Genomic DNA, 23,178 nt, shown 5'->3' with positions numbered 1-23,178 from the left:
TGCCTAATTACTGCTCCCAGGTGCCTGACATGTTGTCAATTAGAAAACAGCTTCAAGAAGCCTCCCCACCAGTGGGTATGGGAGCAAGGGGTCTTGCTTGAGCTCTGTAGCTGCCCTGTGGGGACAGGGTTGCTGTGAGCTGCAGGCTTGGAGGTACGGGGAGCTGAGATCTCCATGTATCCCCCAGCTGGGGACAGGGAGGGGTCTGCAGACTGGACCCCAGCATGTCTCCCTGCTGGGGAAGGCAAGCCTGCCTCTGTGTTGTGTTGGAAGTGGGGTTTGGGGGTGGTCCTGTGTGGCCTCTGCACCAGGGATTGTGTTCTTGGTTAAAACAAGCTAATTTGTTATCTTTGCAGGCCTCTTCCCACCTGGGAGCTGCCCCAGGCTGAATCATCTTTGTGGGCCTGTTGTGAGGGAGCCAGACATGTTCCTGTGTGGATCCTCAGGACCTGAAGCCAGCAGGATCTGTGGTGCCTGAGGTAGAACTTGTCCTGCTGAGGTAAAATGGAGTCCCCTGCCATCAAGGCAGGTCCCAGCCAGGCTCTCTGTGTCTCCAAGCAAGAGGAAAGAACATAGGAGCCCCTGGGGGTTTGGGTAGGCAGGGTGCATTGGGATTGTCCTGAACCCCAGCATGGTGCAGTGGCCTCAGCCAGCCCTGGGGAGCGGTCTGGGGCAGGAGGGTGGCCCCAACAGTGGGGGAGGCCTGTAGTGGGGTGTGTTGTGTGGCCCCACCTCTGCCAAGCGGCTTTGTCACCAGTGACATCTCAAAGCATTGCGCTCTCTTTTTCCCCCTTCCAGTTTCAAAAACAAACAAAAAAAGGGAATTTCTTAACTTGTGGTCAACTCAGAAAGGAGAAGCTCCTGCTGAGGGAGTGCTGGGGACGGTGCCTGTGAGGAGAGGCGCCCGCTGCTCGAGAGGATCCTCAGCCACATCCCTGCTCCACACTGGGGACACCGCGGTCCGTGGGGACATGGGTCCTGCTCTCCTGCTGCTGCTCGCTGCAGTAGGCATCTGGCACGGTAGGTCCACTGGGCTCCCAAAGCCCTCCAGTGTTTCAGTGTCATGCTGGGGCAGTTTTGGGATGCAGCAAGGGTTTCCTGGGTGTCTGATATGGGTGCTCCATCCCCCAGGCGAGGAGGGGGTGACAGCCTCGGTGGGGATGGGGATGGGACAATGCTGAAGTTGGACTAACAGGCACTTGGCTGCCAGTGGCAGAAGGTGAAGCCAGGCTCCCAAGTATGTCTGCCAAAAGCCTGCTGTGGGCTGGGATGGTGCCTGCTTCTGGAGGCTGCTGCGTGAAGCAGCCGCTGCTGTGGGTGGGTTCAAGGAGCCTCAGTACAGGTAGGGAGTGGGCAAGAGAACATGTCTGCTCCATGGCACAGCAGGGAAGAGGCATCAGCTTGGCATTTAGCGCAGACTTGGTGTATAGCAGCTTTCTGAAGACCATCCAGAGCTGGCTGTCATTATAGGAGGAGGACAGTGGTGGAAAGAGGGTGTGCTGATAGTCTGTGGTGGCTCTGGAGCCCAGTTGTGCTGAGAGCTTGCTCTTGGCTGCCTGCAGCACTGCCAGGGTAAGGCCAAGGCGTATGGAAAGGTGCATGTAGCACAGGAAGAGCCTCGGCAATAGATAGAGGGGAAAAGGAAACTTCCCGCTGTTTGGGTCTGGGTGGGGGTTAGGAGAGGGTCAGCAGAAAGCGTGTCCTGAGGGAACTTGTCTCTGAAATAACCCTTTGCCCAAATGAGACAAGAGCTGGAGATGCTTGGCCTAAAGGTGAAAGTAAGGAGAGTTGGCTGCATCGGTGCCTTCCAGTGCACCCTGTGCCTGGCTGGAGATGTCTGAGGATTGCTGGTTTCTGGTGGTGCTGGCATACACAACAGGGCTGTAGGGACAGGATGGGATGGAAACGGAACTTGGGCAGCCAGGAGGGGAAAGGTAAATATGCCTGTTTTTTAAGGCTGTAGGGATGGCCAAGAGGTGATAACCCATCAATGTCAAGAAAGAGTTGCTAAGCCTGTCTTTAGGTTTGCAACCAAACAGACAGAAACAAGTATTGCTAATCTTACATCTCAAGTGCTGGCAGCCTCTCAGATCTTGTGTGGCACTTTCTTTCATTTTCCTCTTGAGCTTGCTTGGGGACACAATGAGACTCTGGTGTGAAGTCCCCTCTGGAAGGGGGCAATCTGGGGGGAAAGCATTCAGCATGTAACAGGGTGGGTAGCATATCCCTCTGGAGCCACTGCAGTGTTGATATTTTCAGCCCAGGAAATTTGCCTCCCTTTTGCTACTGCGCTGCATGGTGTTTCACTTAAAGTCATGTCTCTGTGCTGAGCAGCCTTTTTCCAGGTCTGCTGTGCTGAGAACTGGGTTGTGAAGGCTGCAGGAGTTTTAATTTCTTATTGTTATTTTAAATAGGGACTAGGGAGATCTGGTATAGATTTGTGAGAGACCATGATATCTGCCAGGATCTCTCTGAAGGTTTCTTGAGGCATTGGGCAGTGCAGCTCACCAGCTGTGACATCGGGCACTGTCTGCCACATCAGTGTTAGACACGGTTGTCTGAGTACCAGTGCTGTTGGCCATCTGGAGCACAAAGCTGCAGCATGCCAAGGTTGTCCAAAGTAATAGCCTCAAGCTGGAGCCAGAGCCTGACTTCCTTCTCCTACCTCTTGGATTGCAGGTGCATCTTCTGAGCGTACCCAGGGCTCATGTGGTATGACCAGTGTGATTTGGGCTCTTGCTAGAGGAGTGTCTGGGGCTCTAATCCCAGCTTCAGATTAAATGGAGGAAAGATTTGAAACCTGATCAGCTCACAACTGTGTTCTTGGACATCTTGAGTGGTCTTCCTGGGGTTTCTTTTGTTTTCTTGCTGTTGTTTAGGATGAACCTAAACCTCTGAAATAGAAGCCCCAAGCAGAGATGTGATGCGTACTCTTTCCTCACGCCCTGCCCCCCAGATACTGAAGGTGTCCTCAGAAACCAAGCTTTTCCTTGTCATCATTGAGGGAGGAGCAAGGGGAACTTGGGTCTGGTATGGGTCCCTCCCAGGGCCAGGCCTTAGCCTAGCTATCCCCCAGGACTGAGTCAAGGTCCTGATGATTGGCTTCTGTGATAAGGTTCTTGAGCATCTCTGTCTTACCAGCTTTCATTTCCCCTTTCTCACCATTTCCAAACCCTCAAAGTAATGTTTTGGCTGGCATGGGAGAGACAGGGACAGTGCCTGCAGCTTTAACTAGAGGTCATGGTTACACAACCCCAGTGTGGTAAAACCTTTGGCCAGCAGTTACTGGCAATGCTGCGGAAGCTACTGGAGACCAGCAGAGAGACATCCTTGAGCTTCGTGCAAGATTGCACACTGGTCAGCAGGGAGAAAGCCTCCCCCAACAGCCCTGCTTCCCCATTCTGGAAAAGGACCCGCTGCTCTGACTCATCCCTCCACACACATGGAGTGGATGCTTGGGTGGCCTTCACTTGGCATTGTCCTGCGTTTAGCATCTCTGCCCAATCTGTCCTCACTCCACTTGTGTGGTGGTTGTGCCACTGACAGGAGTCTCCAGTGGTAGCCTGAAGGCTGCTGGCTTCTTCACTGTTGTGGAGAGCACCTACCCTGAGCATTTTCTGGCTGTAGTATCTCAGTAGTAACTGGAGGAAGATGACAACAAGGACACAGGGTGACATAACTCTTGTTTTTTCTTGTCCTCCTGCTGCAGCCAAACCAAGGACCAGTTACAAAATGGTCTTTCCCTGAGCTAGTTTGAATGCAGCTCTGAGTCAAAGAGCTTGGCTCACCCATCAAATAGTGCTGAAGCCCTGGATATGGAGGGATAGCTAAAGTGGAGAGTAGGTGAGGGGAAAAGCATCCAGTGACGGAGTTAAAGCAACAGAAGTGTGTCAAGCCCTGCTAGAAAACACAGCTTAACAAAAAGAGAGGAACACTGTGCCTCAGATATGTGGAAAATGTGGCTTTGTAAAGGATTCTGGGATATGTTTTTCTCCATTCTGGGAATAAATGAGGCTTTTCCTGTTTCCACAGAAAGATAAAAGCATCACCAAAAAAAAGAAATTGGGGAGATAAAATGTCAAATATTCCATGCTCCAAAGCTCCCTGTCCTCTGCTTCCTCCCACAGGGCCAGTGAGTTTGATTCTGGCATTGTTTGGGTTTCCCCTGGGCAACTGCTTTGTTGTAACACACCAGCAACCAGCAACACTCTCGAGAGCCTTGCATCTCATCTTCCCAACCCTTTGCATGGAGGGAGGCATCAGCCCAAGACTGCTTAAATGATTCTCTTTGAGCTCTGATGGAGCAACTCTGTTACAGCCCTGAGCGCAGCTGGTAGTGCTGGAGACATTTGTACCTCAGACATAGTCTTCCTCACAGGGAGAGCTGTGAGCAGGGGTGGATGAGGATGGGTGCGTGCTTCTTCTGCTGGCCATATTACAGGGACAGTGTCCAAGGCAGCACCCGGAAACAGATGTGCTTTAAACAGTCTTTGGTACCCACGCCCATGAGCAGCCTTCCCTTGTCTCTGTCCTGCAGCAGGCTGGCACAGTGAAGGGCTGTAATGTCTGGCCACTACTGCTCTTACCCCTGAAGGACACACAAGTGCAGCTGGACTAATGGTGCCATTATAGGGTGTCTGGCCCTCTCCCATTTCCTGATGATTAGGGTTTTTTTTATGTTCATTTGACATCTTTCAACTGAAGAGTGTCTGAGTCCAGAGCAGTCTGCTGCAGAGTTTGAAGCATCACAAGACCAAACTCAGCCCTTGTTGCTGCTGCCACCACCCCAGAGGAACACTGCCTGCAGTGACCTTCTCTACGAAGAGCAACAAATTGATAAACTAGGCAGCTACCTTTCTACTTGGGATTATTTGAACCTCTGTGTGTCCCTTTAAGATGTGAGGATGGGTTAGCAGCTGGGAAGGAAAGCAGAAGTGGAAGAATAGCCCTGGATAGGGGCTGGAGGGGGCGTGCAGAGCCCCCTGAGCACAGATAGCCATTTGCAATGTGTTTCCTGTCCTCTCTGAAGGTCTGGCATGGGGGTGGAGGTACTGCTTCTTCCCTAGCACTGCAGCACTGATTCATTTCTCACTTCCCCCCCACCCTAAATATAGGTGGTGACTCAAAGAACTCGCTGACATGGCAAAAAGGGAAAAAAATATTTCCCTCTGACACTAAGGGCTGGAGTGGGACCCTGGTTCCCCTTTATTTAGCTGGCAGAAAAACCATCTTCTAAGGTAGCATTAGAAGTCCAGCTGGGTTGTAATGCCAGTGTCAGCATGGCCTGGTGTGCTGTAGGTACAACTGCAGCTATGGGCTTTCATGAGCCATTTAGCTTTTCTGTGCCTCAGTTTCCCACCCCACATAATAATGCTGACTCACTTCATAATATTTTGATGGTATCTGCCAGGAAAACACACTGTGTGGCTCTCTGGTAAGGCATAAATAAGCATCCTTCAAAATCCACTGCCCTGAAACCAAAAAGCCAGTCTTCCCAAAAGGCATGCACTGACCTGCTCCACAGAAGCTTTCCAGGTCTGTTTCTAGCTCATCACAGCACCAATGCAAGAAAGAGAGCTCCATGCACTAGACTTGGCCTAAACTTTACCGCATGGTGTTATGGGCTAACCAAGTTTATATAGTAGCTCTAGCTCTGCCATGCTGTTGCAAGAAGAGGCAAAACAGAACAGGAATAATTTCCAAGCTAGCATCTGGCCTAATCAGCTCCAGAGGATTGTTTTTTCTGTCTCAGTGCTCTAAATGTTCACATGTGGGGTTTTCTCTCTTCCCTGAAATTCATTTGTTGGAGTATCAAGCCATATTGGTCTGGTGGGAGGGAGAACAGCCAGAGTGACGCAAGCCAAAAAGCCAGTTTGAGTCCCAAGCCCAGCCTCTTCCTGATGCTGAGCTACTCCACACTTAGCAGCATGAACTCCAACAGAGCATCTTTAGGGATCATTTTTGCACCCTCACTCTTCTTCTTTCTTTTGTAGGCTTGGCATCCCCAGTGATCAGCCCTGACGTCTCTGCTCTGGTTGTCGACACGGGCGACCCAGTCATCTTGCACTGCTCAGGAGAGTCTGAAGTTGAATGGAAAAGCCAAAAAGATATATTCAGTAACCACACCAGCAGCACGCTCAGTATTCCCAAGGCCACTTACAGGGATACGGGCACCTATAAGTGTGCTTATGTCAACAGCAGTGACAAGGATGTTGCAACTGTGCATCTGTTTGTGCGAGGTAACCATCTTTCCCTGCTAGAATCATAGAATCATTTTGGTTGGAAAAGACCTTTAAGATCATCAAGTTCAACTCTTCCTATATATGCTGATAGAATGGCCTCCTTTCAGGGAGTACGGCCATTACACAGGTCCTCTCTAAGGCTGTGGTGTGTGTGTGTTTTTGGGGGAGCAGTGCAGGCTCCTAGTGGGGCAGTGGCTCACCCACAGCCATGTAAACCCACATAAAACGGGGCCTGTGGCTGAAGCACTGGGGTAGAGTACAGAGCATCTACATCTCGTGCATATCTGCAAATGGCCTAGACCTCTACCTGCATTTACCTTGGCTTCCCTTCCTGAAAAAACAGGGATGAAAGTCTGTTCAGTGTTGTAATAAGCAGTGAGATCTGGAAATCGGAGAACTGTATTGCTAGTACTGCAGATAAGGGAGAGAGTCCCATGAATCACATCCTCACAACATGACCTGAACCACAAATATTCTTTTACCCCAGAAGAAGGGCTTTTACTTACGCTGTGGTAGGCCCACCACTTGAGTTCACCTTTTCCCTTGTACCAGAGATACTGTCCTGGACAGGGAAGCTGGAGGTCTGATAAATAAAACTAACACCATGGTGAAAAGTTTAATTAGAGGTAAGCACACTTCTCAGTGTCTCTTGCCTGCGTCCATTTGTGAGTTGATTGCTGTGCTCTCTTCAAATGCCTTAGCTGGAATTGGGCTTGTTATGTGAGTTTTTGGAGGCTGAGTCAGGCAGGCGTTGAGCAGGGCTGCCCCAACATCAAACTCCCACTGGGAAGCAATGCTGGAGACTTGCCTTTGCTGAAATGTGTTTCTCAGATTCGATGCATTTTCTGATCCCATTCTCTGGCCTATCTTTTCTCCTCCACAGATCCCAATAATGTGTGGTACACCCCAACTTTCCGGATCTTTGTGACCAAAGGTGGCAATGCTGAGCTCCCCTGTCTTATCACGGCCCCTGAGTATGGATCCAGCGTGACTCTGATAATGGATGACACCTCTCATCTCTCACCCGGGACCAACTATTCTTTCAGTACTGAGAAAGGAATAACACTCTACAATGTGCAAAGCAAGCAGAAGGGCTTTTACCGATGCCAAGCAGTGATAAATGGAAAAATAGAGAAGTCATCAAGAATAAGATTGATTGTGGAAGAAGGTAAAAGATTGGGGTTGCTGCTGTCCTCAGGGAGACAGCAATAGCTAAGCTGGCCACAGTAGATAGTTGAGGAAAAGCTCCTTACTGATGGTAGGAAAGACCTTCTGAACCTGCAGTCTTCAAAGAGTATTTAATGGAGGCAAAATTCCATCAGCTTCTGGCAAATTGGCACCTTCAGGTGGGTCTCGATGGGTTCAGCAGTGTTCAAATCTTTGCAGGCACTATCACAAGAACAGAGAAAAAAGTCCACCCACCTCCCTGATGTTCTCCAAATCCTCAGGCCCTAATGCTCAGGACATAACTGTGGCAGAAGCTTCCCCTTCTCTTTCATCCCACAGTACTGACTGCTGCGCTCTCCTCCACCTGTACTGCTTCCCACAGACACATGCACAGAAAGGAGTGATGATCCCTAGGGAAGGAGAAGGCCAGGGGTAAATAGACTGAAGAGGATGGAAAGGAGAAGGTAGTCAGGCTGTGGGGAGTCTCCAAAGCACACAGGGTCACTGGGCCAGCTGATATTGAATCTTTCCCTGCTTGCCTTTATGTAGCACTGGAGAAGCCTGTATCAGTGATGATGGACCCTATAGACCATGTGCGAATCGTGGGCGAACCTTTCAAAGTCACTTGCAGAGTAATTGCTCCTTCCCACAAGTATGACATCAGATGGGTGACAGCAGCAAAGAGCGTAAGTTGAAGTATGCAGTCTCAAGGGGGTATCAGGCTTTCCTGGAAACCAGGAGGCAGAGAGTGGCAAAAACTGTCCAGGCCCAAGTCACCTGCAGCAAATTCTTGAACTGCCCAACCAAAGCAGATATTCAAACAAGCTGTAGAAATCTGAATATGGCCATCCTTTCCCTGGGGTGACACAGGGTTAAGAAACACCTGCCTATTGTCAGGCTCTTGCTGCAAGAGAGAAGGAAAGTATGTTGTTTCAGCTGAGTTCATTGAGCAGGGAGCCACAGTACCTACTAAGGCAACATTCTTCCACCCAGCCCTGCCAGAGCTTACAGAGCAGCAAACATGTTCAGTACACACAGTTCCCCAGAGAAAAGATATGGATGAAGAAAGGGAATGCATTTCAAAATCTCTGTTGTGCTTTTAACTGCTAGATGGTTAGATAAGGTTTGCTAGAAGTCCTTATTATATCTGATACCTTTATTAAGGAGTTGAAATAACATACAAGATACGTTTGGATCACACAATGTAAGGCCAACTTGCAGTCAGAAGGCTGACAATAGCAATAACCCTGGCTGCTGTGGAATATCTGCCCTGAATACTTGGGTTTAACCTGCCTCTTGGTCTCCACACAGCTTTCAGTTACAGGGGCTCTATAACAAAGCTCAGTAGCCCAGAGCAGGAGGTGGTGGGTATGTTTGTTGCAAATACCATTCAGTTCTGTCCTCTGCCCTTCCAAGAAAGTGCCTGATGTTCCCTCCCTGCCTGACAGGTCAGGAGAACTAAAAAGCCTAGCTTTGAAAATGAGAACTACTTCATCAGCGACACACTGTCCATCCTAGCAGTGACCATGGAAGACAGTGGGAAATACACTTGTATAGCTAACAATTCAGCAGTTTTTTTTAATGCCTCGACAATGCTTCAGGTAGTAGGTGAGTGCTTCCCCAAAAGACCCGGGAAGGTGTGGGCTGAATCACACCTAGCCTTGCATATTTGCTGTTCCTGCTTCCATCTTGTTCCTAGTTTTTTTGTTAGAAACATCATTCTTGCTTGTGTCTGAAGGCTCACATGAGAACTATGGAGCTGCTAGGAAAGGAGATGGTATTCCTTTGACATCTTGAGCAGGGGGACATTTTTTTTGGATTCTGGATGATAAATTGAAAAGCTTTTCTCAATTTCTGTGTGTTTATAAACAGCTTTAAAACAAAAAAGGGGGGAGGGGGGGCAAAATTATGCTGAAGAACAGGGAAAGCTGGCTAGAAGGAAGGGTAAGCCACATGAGCGGGGTATGGATCTTTGTCCCTTCCAGTAACAGATCCACATAAGAGGATTCAGGACTATTATACAAGTTTGTATCTCAAGACAGAAGATTCATCCTTGCCGGTCATAGGCTTGGGTTTGCTGATGACCCAAAGCTGCTGCATACCATGGCTCAGAAAGATGGCTTGGTCTGAGTTGTTTCCAACAAGCAAGAAGACAGGAATTTAGCTAAGGGGCTTGTCTTCTGTGGATGATTAGGAGACAGAGTTTTAGCCTCATCACTTATTAGGATACAGCATGTAAAACCTCTTTCCCCATGTGAGTTCACTAAGATATCCTAGCTCTCCTCAGGCAGTGTGTAACCCAAGCTGCCATGATAAAGCAGCAACTTAAAAGTACTCCCTTGGCAACATTATCTATGTAATGCCTTGTTCCCTCCTGCAGTTTCTCAACTGAGGTTGCTCTTTTCAATAATGGTCCATTTATGAAGCTAGTTTAAGCATGTTTTGCGTCTCTGGGCATGTCTGCTGATGGTCATATTTTCTTGCATCCTGTAGAGAGAGGTTATGTGTTCCTGACCCCAGTGCAAGCCACCAGCCAGGAGGTTGCTTTGGGAGAGAGTCTGAAGCTGCAAGTTCACATTGAGGCTTACCCAAAACTTCTCCACTGGGGCTGGGAGCACATGAACTCCTTGAAGAACTCTGGGAGCCCCACATTCAAGAGCCAAATGATCTCTGGAAACAACTGGTATGTGCTCTCTCTCTTCTACACTGGCCATGATATGTTTCCAGCAATGATTTCCTTGAGACAGGCAGACCCCATGCTACCAGCTGACAGAAAACTTTTTGATTTTAAAGAGGGGAACTGCTCTGCCTTTCTGTCTTCTCTTTCCAGTATTAACAAACCACAGTGAGCAGGTCAAGGAGGACACCACCTCTGCCTAACTTGGCAGCCTTCTCTTCATAAAACCTTGTGGAAGTCACATTTGTAGTCTGGTTGTTCAAGTTCACACTCTCCTTGCAGGAAGAAATTGCAGGGGTGGATGAACAGTACAAAAAATTAATTCCCTTGCTGTTCCTCAGACCTGTCCCATGCTCTGCGGTCTGGAGAGTGTATGAACCAAGTGGCACTGTATGCCCCATGTCAAGAGAAGCCAGAAACATCATTATGTGGAAAAGACCTAATGGAGGGCACAGCCCTGCTCTTCCAAAGCCTACAGCCAACTGAGGTCAAAAGGAGACTGAAAGAGAATAATTCCATTTGTTGGGGAGTTTTGGCAGATTCCCCTTTCATTTTCCTAGAAACCCAAAATAATCCACAAGAGGAACTGTGGTATACGGCAAGCATGATGGCTTTAGGACAAACTCTTTCTTGCATTGGGGTTGGAGAAATGGATTGCAGGCAGGAGAGGACTAGAGACTGTGACTCTCTGGGCTATGAAATGGGAGGAATTCTGTTAACAGCAGGAGGATCAGCATCCTCTGGCCCTTCAAAGGCAATGCTTTAGATGCTGAACTCTCCTCTTTCTGAGAATTTACCCATCCATAGCCTTGCAGAAGTGTTGTGCATTTGGTGGCAAAAGGTCTTTCCTCTAAGGAAGATCAGACCCTTCCTGCTTCCCCTGAAGAAGTAAGTAGCAGATTCCCCTCATGGGCTGGGATTAGTGCTGGGAAGTGTTCACTCACTCCTGGGCACAGGAAGCAGCTGCATCTCACTGAGCAAAAACTGTGTGAGTGCTTGAGTTTCCTCAGCACACCTTTCTTTGTGGTGTTTACTCTCTCTCTCTCTGAGCAGGTATAACAACACACTCTTCCTGAATCGCCTGCAGGAAGGAGAAGGAGGTCTCTACACCTTTTATGCCCTCAACAATGAGACCAATGCATCAGTAACCTTCAGTATTTCTGTGAAATGTAAGTGCTTGGCATTGCCTGTTCTTTCAATCTGCTTGCCCTGGGCAAGTAGGGTGCTTCCAGCTCAGAGGCCACAGGACACACAGCCAAATTGCATCTGGGACCCAGCCCAAACTGATGCATAGCACAGGGGTTCCTCACATTTTATTGTTGCACACATGGAAAGTCAATCAGAGCACAAGGAATGTACTCTTCCTCTGGTCACAGAATCATTAAGGTTGGAAAAGGCCTTTAAGATCATCAAGTCCAACCATCAACCCAACACCACCATGCCCACTAAACCATGTCCTGAAGTGCCACGTCCACACATTTTTTTGAACACTTCCAGTGATGGTGACTCCACCCCCTCCCTGGGCAGCCTATTCCAATGCTTGACCACTCTCTCAGTGAAGAAATTTTTCCTAATATCTAGTCTAAACTTCCCCTGGCACAACTTGAGGCCATTTCCTCTCATTCTGTCGCAAGTTAGAATGCTGGTCATAACACTCACTATTTATCTGCCTTCCCCAACAGCTCCCCCAAGGGTCTGCAAAATCAAGGTGCCAGCCAATGACTCCAGCATCCTTCAATGCATGGCCATCGGCTACCCTGCCCCACGCATTGAGTGGTACCAGTGCCCTATTGTCTCTGGCAGGTAAGAATCTGTGATTTTGTGAAATGCCCAGGAGCTTGAGCACCTCCAAGGCGTGCGCTTGCCCTTGCTGTGCTGGCATTTGCTGAGCAGCACCACGTGGGCTTGCTCACAGGCAATATGGCAGAGCCTGTTCAGAAACAGCAACAAGGATGTTGCCCTGCTAAAAAAAGAGGTTCTTGGAGACTGTCTGAGGAGAGGGGGCAGGTACTATTCCTAAAGTCCTGAGCTTGAAGTGTTCAGCCACCTGGGGTTCATGTTCTCCCAATGCTTTTCCGAGGAACATGTGGGTCTTTTGGAGAAGTGCCTTCATGTAGGTTGCTGTGGAGCTACATCCTGGCTGGTCCTCGTCATCTTTCTGGGATCTCCACAGGTCTGAGGCTCCGCAGAGCACAGACTTACTGAGCTACAGTGTGATGAGAGGCAACTGCAGCTGCCTGGACGGAGGTGTTTGTGTCTCAGTACCGGGAAGGAACTGCCGCCACAGCTGTAGCCACACAAAAGCAGTTAAGAGACTATACAGGGCTTTAATATTCAGGGAGAGGTCTTGTAACTGGGCAGTGAATAACAGGTCTCATAGAGCTGCAACCTGAATTCCCAGTGTCTCCTCTCTAGTCTGGTACAGGCACCAATTCACTTACGAGCAACTGTGCTGCAGAGGAACACTCATTCTCTCCTCCTTGGTGTCTCTGCAGATACAACGAGGACTACAGGTTGCTACTGAACGACTCCAGTCCCCAAGTGGTGAATGTGTTGCCCTTCCGAGAGGTGGAGGTGGAGAGTGTTGTCCCATTCCAGGAGCTGGGTGCCAATTTTACCTTCTGCTGTGTGGCCATTAACAGAGAGGGGAACACTTCTGACATGCTTCACTCGCTCACCATCACCAGTAAGATACAAACTGGTAGCCTGGCAGGGTGAGGGAGAATATGGGGGCTTTGGGGGGCCCATCTTCCTATATGTATATCCCTACTGTCTTGCAAGAGAGGTGGAATAGTTTCCACAAGCCCTCTACCCTCACAGGAGGTGGGAGACTTTGGCATTTGACAGTCCTAGGATCCTTGTGGGAATTGCTGGCTGGGCATAGCCTGGTGCCAAAGGCTGAGCCACGCCATGAACACATAACTAGCCCCAGGGCGCAGCGTAGCCAGCTGTTGCTCAGCCCACTAGAGTCCAGCGGTTGCATCTTTCGAAGGGCTTATTCTTGCTGCACAGATCTTGGTCCCCAGTCAGTCTGACCTGCACTTGCTGCTGTGTGTGAAAATTCGGGGGTGTGGGGGGGAACCATTGCAGGCTTGAGATTGGCATCAAGAACTTCCCTCAGTTCCCAGCAGCTCTTTTTGCTGTCTCTGAGGCCAGCGCTAGGTTGCACTACATACGGGAGAAGCATAAGTGAGCAGAGGGCAAAATGTTCCCAGAGATGGGATTGAAACAGGAGTGTTTTATTCATCCCTGTTTTTTTTTTTTGCTCCTCCAGGAAATGTCATGGCCCCTCCAAACAACCTCTTCAGCCCCATTCTCTCCACCTGCATAGGCACATCGGTCCTGCTGCTCCTCCTACTCCTCTTCCTCCTCTACAAGTACAACCAGGTCAGATTCCATGTTGCACAGCGAGGGCTGCGGGTCCTGCCCAGCCTCAGAGACCACATGGCCTCTGCTGGCAGCCACAGGCAGGCAGCACTCAGCTTGGAGGTACCAGGCAAGCTACCTCTCTCATCTCCACTGCCTCCCAACTTCCCCCAGGAGTTTCCTGATGCAGGACAAGGCTCATGCACCAAACCCAGTGTGTTAACACTTCTCCCACCCTGGTCCTTCAGTCTTGCAGCCCAGAGGTCAATGTGGATATTCCTTAGTGCCAGACAAAGGTGCTTGTTCTGTGCTGTCAGCTGCAGCTGCTTTTGCTCTGTTGGCCATGAATCCACTGATGTAATTAAGAAGGGAGAAAAAAGTGATCTGCAACTCGTATCTACTTTTTATTCTCCTCCTTGTTTTATAAAAAGCTGTCTTTAGGGGGAAACAGGATGATGTTAGGTGTTTGTCTCCAGGAAGGTTTGGTCACTATTTTTATACAAGAACTTGCCCCATTTTCTCTTCAAGACTCATTTTCAGTATTTGGATACCTTCTCAGTTGTTTCCATAAACTGTACCAATCAGTAGCCACCCCTGCTTCATCAGTGGGTGAAAATCTCCTGTTTTTCAGCTCTTTCTTTGGCACTTTTCCTTTGACAGCCCATCAAGGCTGCAAATTTTGCAGCGGAGTTCTGATGCTGGTTGTCAGAAGATCCAGCAGAGCCCCCTCCCTAACAAGCACCTACAGCTTCACAGGCAGAGCTGTCTTTGGCCAGTAGTCCAGAGAGAGAGGTGGATGGATGTGTAAGCACAGCTCTGGAAGAGCTTTTAGGAAGGCCTTGCAAGCCCAAGAGAAGCAGTTCATGTTTATTAATAATCTTATCTATCTCAGCAATGGGTTTCTTGAGTGATGGCTGATTGCTGCAGTGCTAGGTGAATTGTGAAGCAGAAAGCGGGCAACAGCAAATACACCAAGTGCATGTGGTATTCTTTATGGGGGACCTCCACCAGAAACTCTGCTTCTTGAAGCATCCTGTCTGGGCCTTTTTGGACAGCCTGCATGGGCACAGATGAAAGAAGGCAAAAGAAATAGAAGCGGTGTGGGGGATAAAACAAACACATGCTTCGCATCAAAACTGCAGATCTGTTTGTCTCAGTTTTTGTCCCTCGTGCCTGTGCTAACCTATCTTTGAGCATCTACCCATACAGTGCATCCTTCTCTGCAGCTATCCAGGGGACGTGGTGAGGGGAAGCATTTCAGCCCACCCTTACCAATAGCTGGGACACGAGGTGATTCATCACAGCCATGGTCACTCCACCCATGCTTCTTTATGCCTGCCTTCACGGACCCTGAGACCACCTTTACCTCACTGGGGTGCAGGTCCTTGCCTGTCTCCTTGTACAGGAGCAAAGGCCCACAATACTCTTATGCCAAGCTATTTCACTGCCTTTCTCTGTATTTGTTCTTCCAGCCTTGCTCCCTAGCCCTCTCAATGTGAATGACAACAACCAGCACAAGCTGGCTACTGCTTCTGCCCACGGGCTCCAGCACTGCTTCTCTCTGCCTTGCCTGGTTACTTCTGCCATGAGATTCATGGAAAAGAGAAGAAATTCTTACTTCTCTTTCTCAATTTCTTTTTTTCCCCTGTAAGGGAAGTGCGGCTGGGCCAACTGCACCATTCTGCTGTGCTCAGCAACCCAGAGTACCAAGGAAGGAGACACAGTGGGGGCATCTCCTTCCAGCACCAGCTGGGCACTGCCAGCCACTGGTCTGGTGGGACATGCTGGTGCTCTCAGTTCTGCCATCCCAAGTGAGGGCAAAGGACTACTCTAAGAGAAAGAGGCAAGAGAGCCTCCTCAGTCATGGGTGACAACTTGGAGGGATTTTGTAACAGCAGAAGGACCAGGCTGTTGAGACAAAGCCTCTTTCACTTAGTCCAGGTTCAAAGCAAGAAATATTTGATGAGCTGAAACCTAAGTCTTCCCTCTATGTCTGCAGGGTGAGAGCTAGAGTGCATGCTAGGTCTAGGGAACCCTCAGGACTTGAGGAACATTGAGTAACTGGAGTCGCTTCCTTACAGAAACCCAAGTACCAGGTGCGGTGGAAGATCATTGAGGCCTGTGAAGGGAATAACTACATCTTTATTGATCCCACTCAGCTGCCATACAATGAAAAATGGGAGTTTCCCAGGAATAACCTCCAATTTGGTAAGAAACTTTCCTTGCTTCTGGCTTCGTGGCATGCAGCTCACCACAGAGCTGAAATGCTCTAAGAGACAGAGCCAAAGCAGCTCAGCAACATCCGAAGCTGCATCCAGATGTTACAGCAACATCCTTAACCAGGTCTTGCTGCCCTCTTCTACAGAGGAATGGCAAATGCTAGGATACAACCTCCCTCCAACCCTCAATTTCTCTGAGGAGGTTGAGAGGATCATGTCTGTCCTCTTGCATCTGCGGTCATTCCTAATACATAGAGCTGGTGAGCCCATGTTTGAACATGGCCTCTTTCATACCATCTTTGCTGACAGTAGAGTTCCCCTCAAGATGTTAACCAGTGCCTGATTATGGTTTGTCTCATCTTGTTTGGGCTTAGCAGGAATCCCCACCCGCCAGACATTCTCCTCAAGGTTGTGTGCAAGGTGTCCTGGTTTCAGCCAGGATAGAGCTGGTTTTCTTCACAGAAGCCAGTGTGAGGCTGTGTTTTGGATTTGGGATGACAAAATGTTGATAATGTGCTGATGTTTTGAGTTGTTGCTAAGTAGTCAAGGACAGTCCAGCTTCTCATGCTGGCCTGCTAGCAAGAAGGCTGGAGGTGCACAGGAAGATGGGAGGAGACACAGGCAGGACAGCTGACCCAGGCTGGCCAAAGGGATATTCCCTACCATACAACATCATGCCCAGTACATAAACTGGAGTTAGCCGGGGGGCGGAAATCGCTGCTTGGGAATGGGCTACCAATCACCAGGTGGTGAGCAATTGCTGTATTGGGTATCACTTGTTCTTGTATGTTCCTTTGTTGGTATTATTATTGTTGTTTCCCTCTCTCTCTCTGTCCTATTAAACTGTTTTTATCTCAACCCATGAGATTTTTTCCCGCAAGTGGCTGCGTGGTGCTTAGTTGCCAGCTGGGGCTAAACGATGACAGCAGGACAACTGCCCAATCTCTTTCTATAAAGCATCTTATAAGTGCATTTTTTTCCCTCTGCAGGAAAAACTCTTGGAGCAGGAGCCTTTGGAAAAGTAGTAGAAGCCACTGCTTTTGGGCTCGGCAAAGAAGATTCGGTGCTCAAAGTGGCTGTGAAGATGCTAAAGTGTAAGCCCAGAGCAACTTGCAAAGGCTGAAATCCCCCAAGCCCCTTTAGGCAGGATGTAGTGTGTGTTCACCACAGTTGTTGGTGCTCCCAGGCAGCAACATCAACATTTTTAGATGTTTCTGTGACAAGTATTGGGTGCTGGAATCATGCTGCTGTCATCTTTGTGGACATGCATGGCCAGAGGCACAGAGGACACAATTTCCTCTGTCTCATCCTTTTGTTCCATATCTCTGTCTACACCTTTTTCTGTTCTCCCCAATCATCTCTTCCTTGTCCCTCCCTCACTTCTTCACACAGCCCTTCTCCTCTTGTCTCGCAGCATCAGCAGACACAGATGAGCAGGAGGCTCTCATGTCTGAGCTGAAGATCATGAGTCACTTGGGACACCATGAGAATATTGTTAACCTGCTGGGAGCATGTACCTATGGAGGTAGGATCCCACAGCTCTGCTTCCCCCATGGACCCTGCCCGTGGCCTGCTCCTCTGAGGCTGTTACCTCTCCTCAGTCTCACGACAGAGAGAGCTGATGAGCTCAGCAGTCTTTTTTTGAACCTCTAACTTTGCAAGGGCCTGTGGGCTGGCTGTTTCCAGACATGCTTACCTGTAGCATGGGTTTTGCTGCCCCTCCCAGGGAAGGGAATCCTCAGGACAGGTCACAGTAGCATCACCTCTTAATGAACCATTTCTGCCTCTCTCCCAGGCCCAATCCTTGTCATCACTGAGTACTGTCGCTACGGAGATCTGCTGAATTTCCTGCGGAAGAAGGCTGAATCCATCATTATCCAGGATTCTGCCCTGGACACCTCTTTAGACAGTGCTGCTGATTACAAAAACGTTGACTTAGAGAAGAAATACATCCGCAGGTAAAAGCAGAGCTCTGGTGGCCACAGGGCTGAGCGATGCAGGGCCTGGGTACTTGCTGGGAGAAGTTCACAGAGGGCTGTGCTGGGGAGAGATTAAGGCCAAAGGTCTGGGGACTTGCAGGATACCAGGATGTAAAAGCCACTGGGGATGTGTGTGTTTAGACTTGGTTACAGTTCCAAGTTTTTTGAAGTCTTTGACAGTGGTCATTGGATATTCCACAATAAACCCAGGTTTCAATGCAGTCTGCCCTCCCACAATCTGGATCAGAACTTTTTGGCTTCCTGCACTGTTGGGCACATGGGTTTTTTAGGACAAGAGGCTGAACGCTCCCCATCAGCCTTGACAAAAGGGGAGCAATACTTGGAACCCCATACCACAGGGCACCTAGGTCCCCTTTCCGAATCAGCCCCAACGTTGACTTTCCTTTTGCCCTTAAGCCTTTTGCTAAGCCACGTCCTGCAGGCAGGGATGTGGTTTTTTCTCTCAGTGGATGTGGAGAAGGGCAGAAGGCACTGCTGGAGCACTAACAGCCTGCCTCCATCTCTGTTGCTTCTGACTAAGTGACAGCAGCTTTTCGAGCCAGGGTTTGGAAACGTATGTTGAAATGAGGCCTGTGTCATCATCATCATCTTCAGCGTCATCAGATTCTGCGCAAGCCAGGGGTGAGTTAAAGGCTCATTTGTGTTTTTCTGGTTTCCTTATTCTGGCCATCCTGTCTGGTTTAGCCAGGAAACCAGGATGCAGCATAACTTGTGTTACTCGCAAGGTTTGCAGCAACTCTAAACCTTCGCTTTGAATTTCAGGTAAAAGCTCAGGGGAAGATGAAACAAGGGAGGATCTCCGTCCCCTCAATCTCTCTGACCTGCTACAGTTCTCCAGCCAGGTGGCCCAGGGCATGGCCTTCCTCGCATCAAAGAACGTGAGTGCCAAGCAGACAGCTGCCCCCAGCACCCCAACTGGGAGATACCAGTCCAGCCAGCAGGCACCAGCCATCCTGTCTGCACAAGGCTCAGGATGTTTTTGGATGGGGTGGCCAAGCTCCAGCAAGCTGCTGCTGGAAAAGAGCCTCTCTGCTCCACCTGCTGGGTTCAGATGTGCCGGGCCACCAGTGACTGGTGTCCCCTCTAGAGCGTTTTGTCTCCCACAGGCCCCAAGCAGGGCAGTGTTACAGGGGGACCCCAAGGCTGTGCACCGTGGTAGGCTCAACGTTTTCTCCCCAGCTTTTACAAGATGTCAGGAACTGTGATGCGAAGATTTCTTGCATTGGCAGCTTCCTTGCTGCCCCAGAGACGAGGAACTGAAAGTGGCCGTTGAGTTGTCTGCCAGAGCTGGCTCTTTTAGAGTATCAGAGGGTAACCGTATGACTGTTTCAGAGATGAGGACACAGTGTCAACAGCCCCTGGCTCTGAGCTTCCCCCCATGGGGAAGACGCCATGTCCTTTAATCACTCATGGGGCTGTCATGAAATGTCACAATGTCTTAGCACTGCAAATGCAGTGGCTGAAAGAGAGCATGTCCTTTTATGTGACACAGTGCCTCTTGCAAGGGCTTTTCAAGCAGTATGTGTTCCCCTTGCCCCTGTAGGAGTTGTTTCAGTGACAGGCCTGGGCTGCAGGGAATTAGCTGGGACTGTTGGGGGATGTTGGCTGGGTCTCAGTTGTGGTCTCTTCTCCCCAGTGCATCCACCGTGACTTAGCAGCCAGGAATGTGCTCGTATCAGATGGACGGGTAGCCAAGATCTGTGACTTTGGCCTGGCCCGGGATATCATGAATGACTCGAACTATGTTGTAAAAGGCAATGTAAGTAATTAAAATGAGGACAAGCGAAGGTACAGGGGTGGGGTGAGGCTGGCACTGAAGGACAGGGCGTGGAGTAAGCTGCCAGCTTGTCCCAGACTGCAGGACCCTCTGCTCTTCCAGGCCCGCCTGCCGGTGAAATGGATGGCCCCAGAGAGCATCTTTGACTGCATTTACACAGTGCAGAGCGATGTGTGGTCTTACGGCATCCTTCTCTGGGAGATCTTCTCCCTTGGTAAGAAATGCAAACCTCTCGTTTTCCATGACTTACCACTGCCCTAATGTCTTTGCAGAAAAGTTTCCAAGAAAGAAAGGAGGTTGACAGAAACCTAGGATCTATCAGGGCTATAAAACACTGTTATGCTTCAGAGGGAGCATTAAAAACACTGGGTCCTGGATGACTTGCTCTAACTCAGAACTCCCTGAGAACAAGTATCACTGGCTCAGGCGATGCTCCACACTGCCTCTTCCCACCCCACAAGGGTAGAGTGTCAAAGCCTCTGATCCGAGAGCCACCTCTGCTGCCGTTTCTGTCACAGGTAAAAGTCCATATCCTGGCATGGTGGTGAACAGCAAGTTCTACAGCATGGTGAAGCAGGGATACCAGATGGCCAGGCCTGACTTCGCTCCCTTGGAAATGTGAGTGGACAACAACGGGTGACCGGGTGGCTGGAGCTGTGTCATGGGGGGTGGACAGGAAGATGGCACAGGGACCTTGATCACAGGTCTGTCTGCCCTTGAGGTTCAGGTTGGATCCTACCAGGCTGCTCCTTGCTCCTGTAGGACAGCAAGACCTGAGGCAGTCAGTTAAGAAGCTCTATCCAATATTTCCCCAGTTTATGGACAGGAAAATGGGAGAGCTCATGTTCTATGTCTACATTCCTGAACTTGGTGGATTTTTCTTTTTTTCAGTCAGCTACTTCTGACGGTAGGACTGTGAGAAGACAAGCCTGAGTAGGCTATAGGAGGGGACTGAGTTTAAGCTTAAAGGAAAAAAAGAGTACTGAAGGCGTAAAGCCCCTTGTTGATAGATTAGAGAAGGTTGCTCTATCTACTTCTGTGCTCACCTTTCCCTGGAGCACTATAAAACCACAGGTTTTACACACAAGAAGACAAGGGACTGCTCAGTACTGTGTGCCCAAAATACACAGTGCTGGAAGGAAGAGCCTGGGGGTGCAGACCTTCCAGCAGCTTTGCAGCAGCACTGTGCATCTGCCCTGTCCCTGTTTGGCTCTGCAGGTACAGAATCATGCAGGTATGCTGGAGCCTGGAGCCCACAGAGAGGCCTACCTTCGACCAGATCGGCTGCTTCATTCAGAAAGAACTGGAGGTGCGTAAAGAGCAGGTGAGGAGAAAGGGGGTTAGACATGCTTTCCCCCTCCATGAACATAGCTCCTGGACACCTTTCCTGTCTGTTGCCCTTAACTGATGGGAGTGGTTTTGTGCTGATGGAAAGTGCAGGAAGGCATCCAAATTTCCCCATGCTGAAGGGTTAAGTCACTCCCCACCATGACCAAAGGAGGCTGGATGCAGAAATATAGCTGCTTTGCAGCAACCTCTGCAGGCAGCAATAGGGGTAGTGCTACAACTAGCAGTGCAGCAGCCCTGCCCCATTCCCCTGGATTTGGTGTGCAGCTGGACAAAAGGTGCGTTGCCTTGTGACTAGCTGTCCTGCAGCTCCACAAAAGCACGGGCGTGCCTGTCCTGCCAGCTAGCCATGCTCTGGGGACACAACATGGTTGAGTTAGCATCCCCAGCTGGGCATCTGTGCAGAAACAGATGTACACAATTGAAGGGACTGAAATGCACTCTGGGGTTGCTTTTGCTTTGAAGGACTACACCAACCTCCCCTCCACTGCTGAGGAAGACAGTGGCTGTGATACCTTGGGCTGCTGTGAGGAATCCTGCGAGCAAGAGGAGAGTGGCCAGCCCCTTCTCAAGAGCAACAACTATCAGTTCTGTTAGCTGGTACCATCACCCTGGGGTAGATGCCAGTCCTGGCTCTGCAGAGCACATGGTTCTGCTCTGCCCTAGAACACAGATGCCTTCTGCTTTGGCTCTCCTCTCTGTGCTTTCTGAAGTACGAGTGTTACTGACTCCTGCACTGAAAGGACAGTGCTGGAGTGACTCAAACCTGAGACTCACCATGGGCTCCCTTAAGTCTTATCTCAAGTGTAGCATAGAGTTGTTAGGGTGATAACATGCTCCATCTGTGCAAGGTGCAGAGAGGGCCCTGTCACCTGCCTCTCCACCCCCTGGAGGCAGCTGTGGGGTCTTCAGTTTTTGTTGTTTTTTTAAAATACAAGTTGCAGCCAAGTAAGACACTTTCTAAAGTCACTCACATGACTAAACCTTGTGTTTTATGAGCACATCTTGAAATTCAAGTCCTGAAGCTGGAACTGCTCCACATACCAGCAGCAGCCCTCTTCCTTTCATCAGTCTGGCCCTGGATGATGCAGAGTGAGATATAGGTAAAGCCTCCACTTAGCATTAAATATGCATTAACCTCTCTCAAATCTACCTCCCTGCAGCTGATGCTTCTGCAGGGATTGTTTGAGTGAAGCAAGCCAAGGAGACAACCCCAGGGTTATGTGAACTTGTGCCTCAGTGACAGGACAGAAGGGCAGTTATTTCTCAGGTAAAATACAGAAGTAACCAGTGCTCTTCCACATAAGCACTGAACTCCACTCCTGGAAAGAATGGCAGCTTAGAGTGATCTGGAAGTGATCAACACAACACATATCCTACAAAACTTCTGAATTACTAAACATGTAGCAGTCACTGCCATTGTCACAATTACAGATTATGCTCTTGTACATATTTTCCTGAGTGTATTATAGTAGTACTGCTGAGGTAATTTTTTTTATAAGCTAGGGCCTACTGCCTTTAAACTTGATTTCTCATCTAGCTCTTGTTCAGGCCACAGCCACCTGGTCCTGTGTAGCTATCAGAAATAGCTAATGAACCTCTGTAGCTTCACCTGACTCAGTGGGTACATTCCAGGTACAAGCACTGACAGAGCTCAGGTGAACTACAGCAAGACAGAACTACTGTATCACTAGTGGCCTTTGTCATACTGTGAGCAATTACCTCATGGGCCACTTTGGATTATATTAAACCTGGTTTTAGGCTAACACCAAGTGATTCATTCCTCCTTACTAAATAAAAAGCTAATTATTTCTGCCAGCATTATAAAGAATAAAATAAGATGTTTAACAAAACAAGTCTCTTCCAGGGCCTTAAGCACTGTTCTCAGAGGGGAGCAGATCAGAGCACAGGTGATGTGCTGGCCCTTCCTCTCACACCCTGCAACTCTGCTCCAGTTCCTCAGACCCACTTCTCATTACCAGTTCTCAAAACCATTCAATCTTGTGTAATGCAAAAAACTTATTAAAAGCAAGATTTTAAAGCATGACCTGTCTCTAACTGGGAAAAATGAAGTAGTCACCATGTGGGGAGATAATGGGTGAGTAATTTCAATTGTGATGATGGGATGTCTGACAACAGTCACTGTTTGAGACAGGCATGTGGTGACAGTCTGGCATGGGAAAGGCAGGGTAGAGGCAGAAGGGCCCTAGTGACCACAGACTCAACTGTGCTGCAGCAGAACCTCCTGCAGCTGTGGCTTAAGATGCAGCAGGAGCTCCAGCCTAGGCTACCAAACACAGCCTGAAGAGATGTTACTGTCACCTGCTCCAGCCTCTCTCCCATGAAAGCCACCTCCAGAGCTGCCCTGTCCAGGGAACTGCAG

The 23,178-nt window shown here is 49.4% G+C and overlaps 1 protein-coding gene across 1 annotated transcript; it reads left to right on the top strand.

Moving 5' to 3' along the window:
* The first annotated feature begins 971 nt into the window (after nt 1-971).
* On the top strand, nt 972-21,487 carry CSF1R (colony stimulating factor 1 receptor). The gene is made up of 21 exons (XM_010295890.1): nt 972-1,020; nt 5,994-6,239; nt 7,126-7,410; nt 7,959-8,095; nt 8,858-9,017; nt 9,903-10,092; nt 11,140-11,255; nt 11,769-11,889; nt 12,582-12,772; nt 13,361-13,473; nt 15,534-15,660; nt 16,661-16,765; nt 17,086-17,196; nt 17,467-17,629; nt 18,192-18,292; nt 18,434-18,549; nt 19,308-19,430; nt 19,551-19,662; nt 19,967-20,066; nt 20,667-20,772; nt 21,261-21,487. Exons 1-21 carry the CDS (start codon nt 972-974, stop codon nt 21,390-21,392), a joined length of 2,904 nt encoding a protein of 967 aa, XP_010294192.1. The 3' UTR covers nt 21,393-21,487.
* The last annotated feature ends 1,691 nt before the right edge of the window (nt 21,488-23,178 follow it).

Source organism: Phaethon lepturus, unplaced genomic scaffold (assembly GCF_000687285.1).
Source record: "Phaethon lepturus isolate BGI_N335 unplaced genomic scaffold, ASM68728v1 scaffold20751, whole genome shotgun sequence".
Lineage (NCBI taxonomy): Eukaryota > Metazoa > Chordata > Aves > Phaethontiformes > Phaethontidae > Phaethon > Phaethon lepturus.
Note: the sequence above shows the minus strand (reverse complement) of the source record. Positions and strands in the feature narration are given on the sequence as shown.

Coding starts and splice junctions, on each gene's coding strand:
- CSF1R (XM_010295890.1), top strand. CDS start 972: ATGGGTCCTGCTCTCCTGCTGCTGCTCGCTGCAGTAGGCATCTGGCAC. Junction 16,766..17,085: donor GGCTGTGAAGATGCTAAAGT/GTAAGCCCAGAG, acceptor CTTGTCTCGCAG/CATCAGCAGACACAGATGAG. Junction 20,773..21,260: donor TGGAGGTGCGTAAAGAGCAG/GTGAGGAGAAAG, acceptor TTTGCTTTGAAG/GACTACACCAACCTCCCCTC.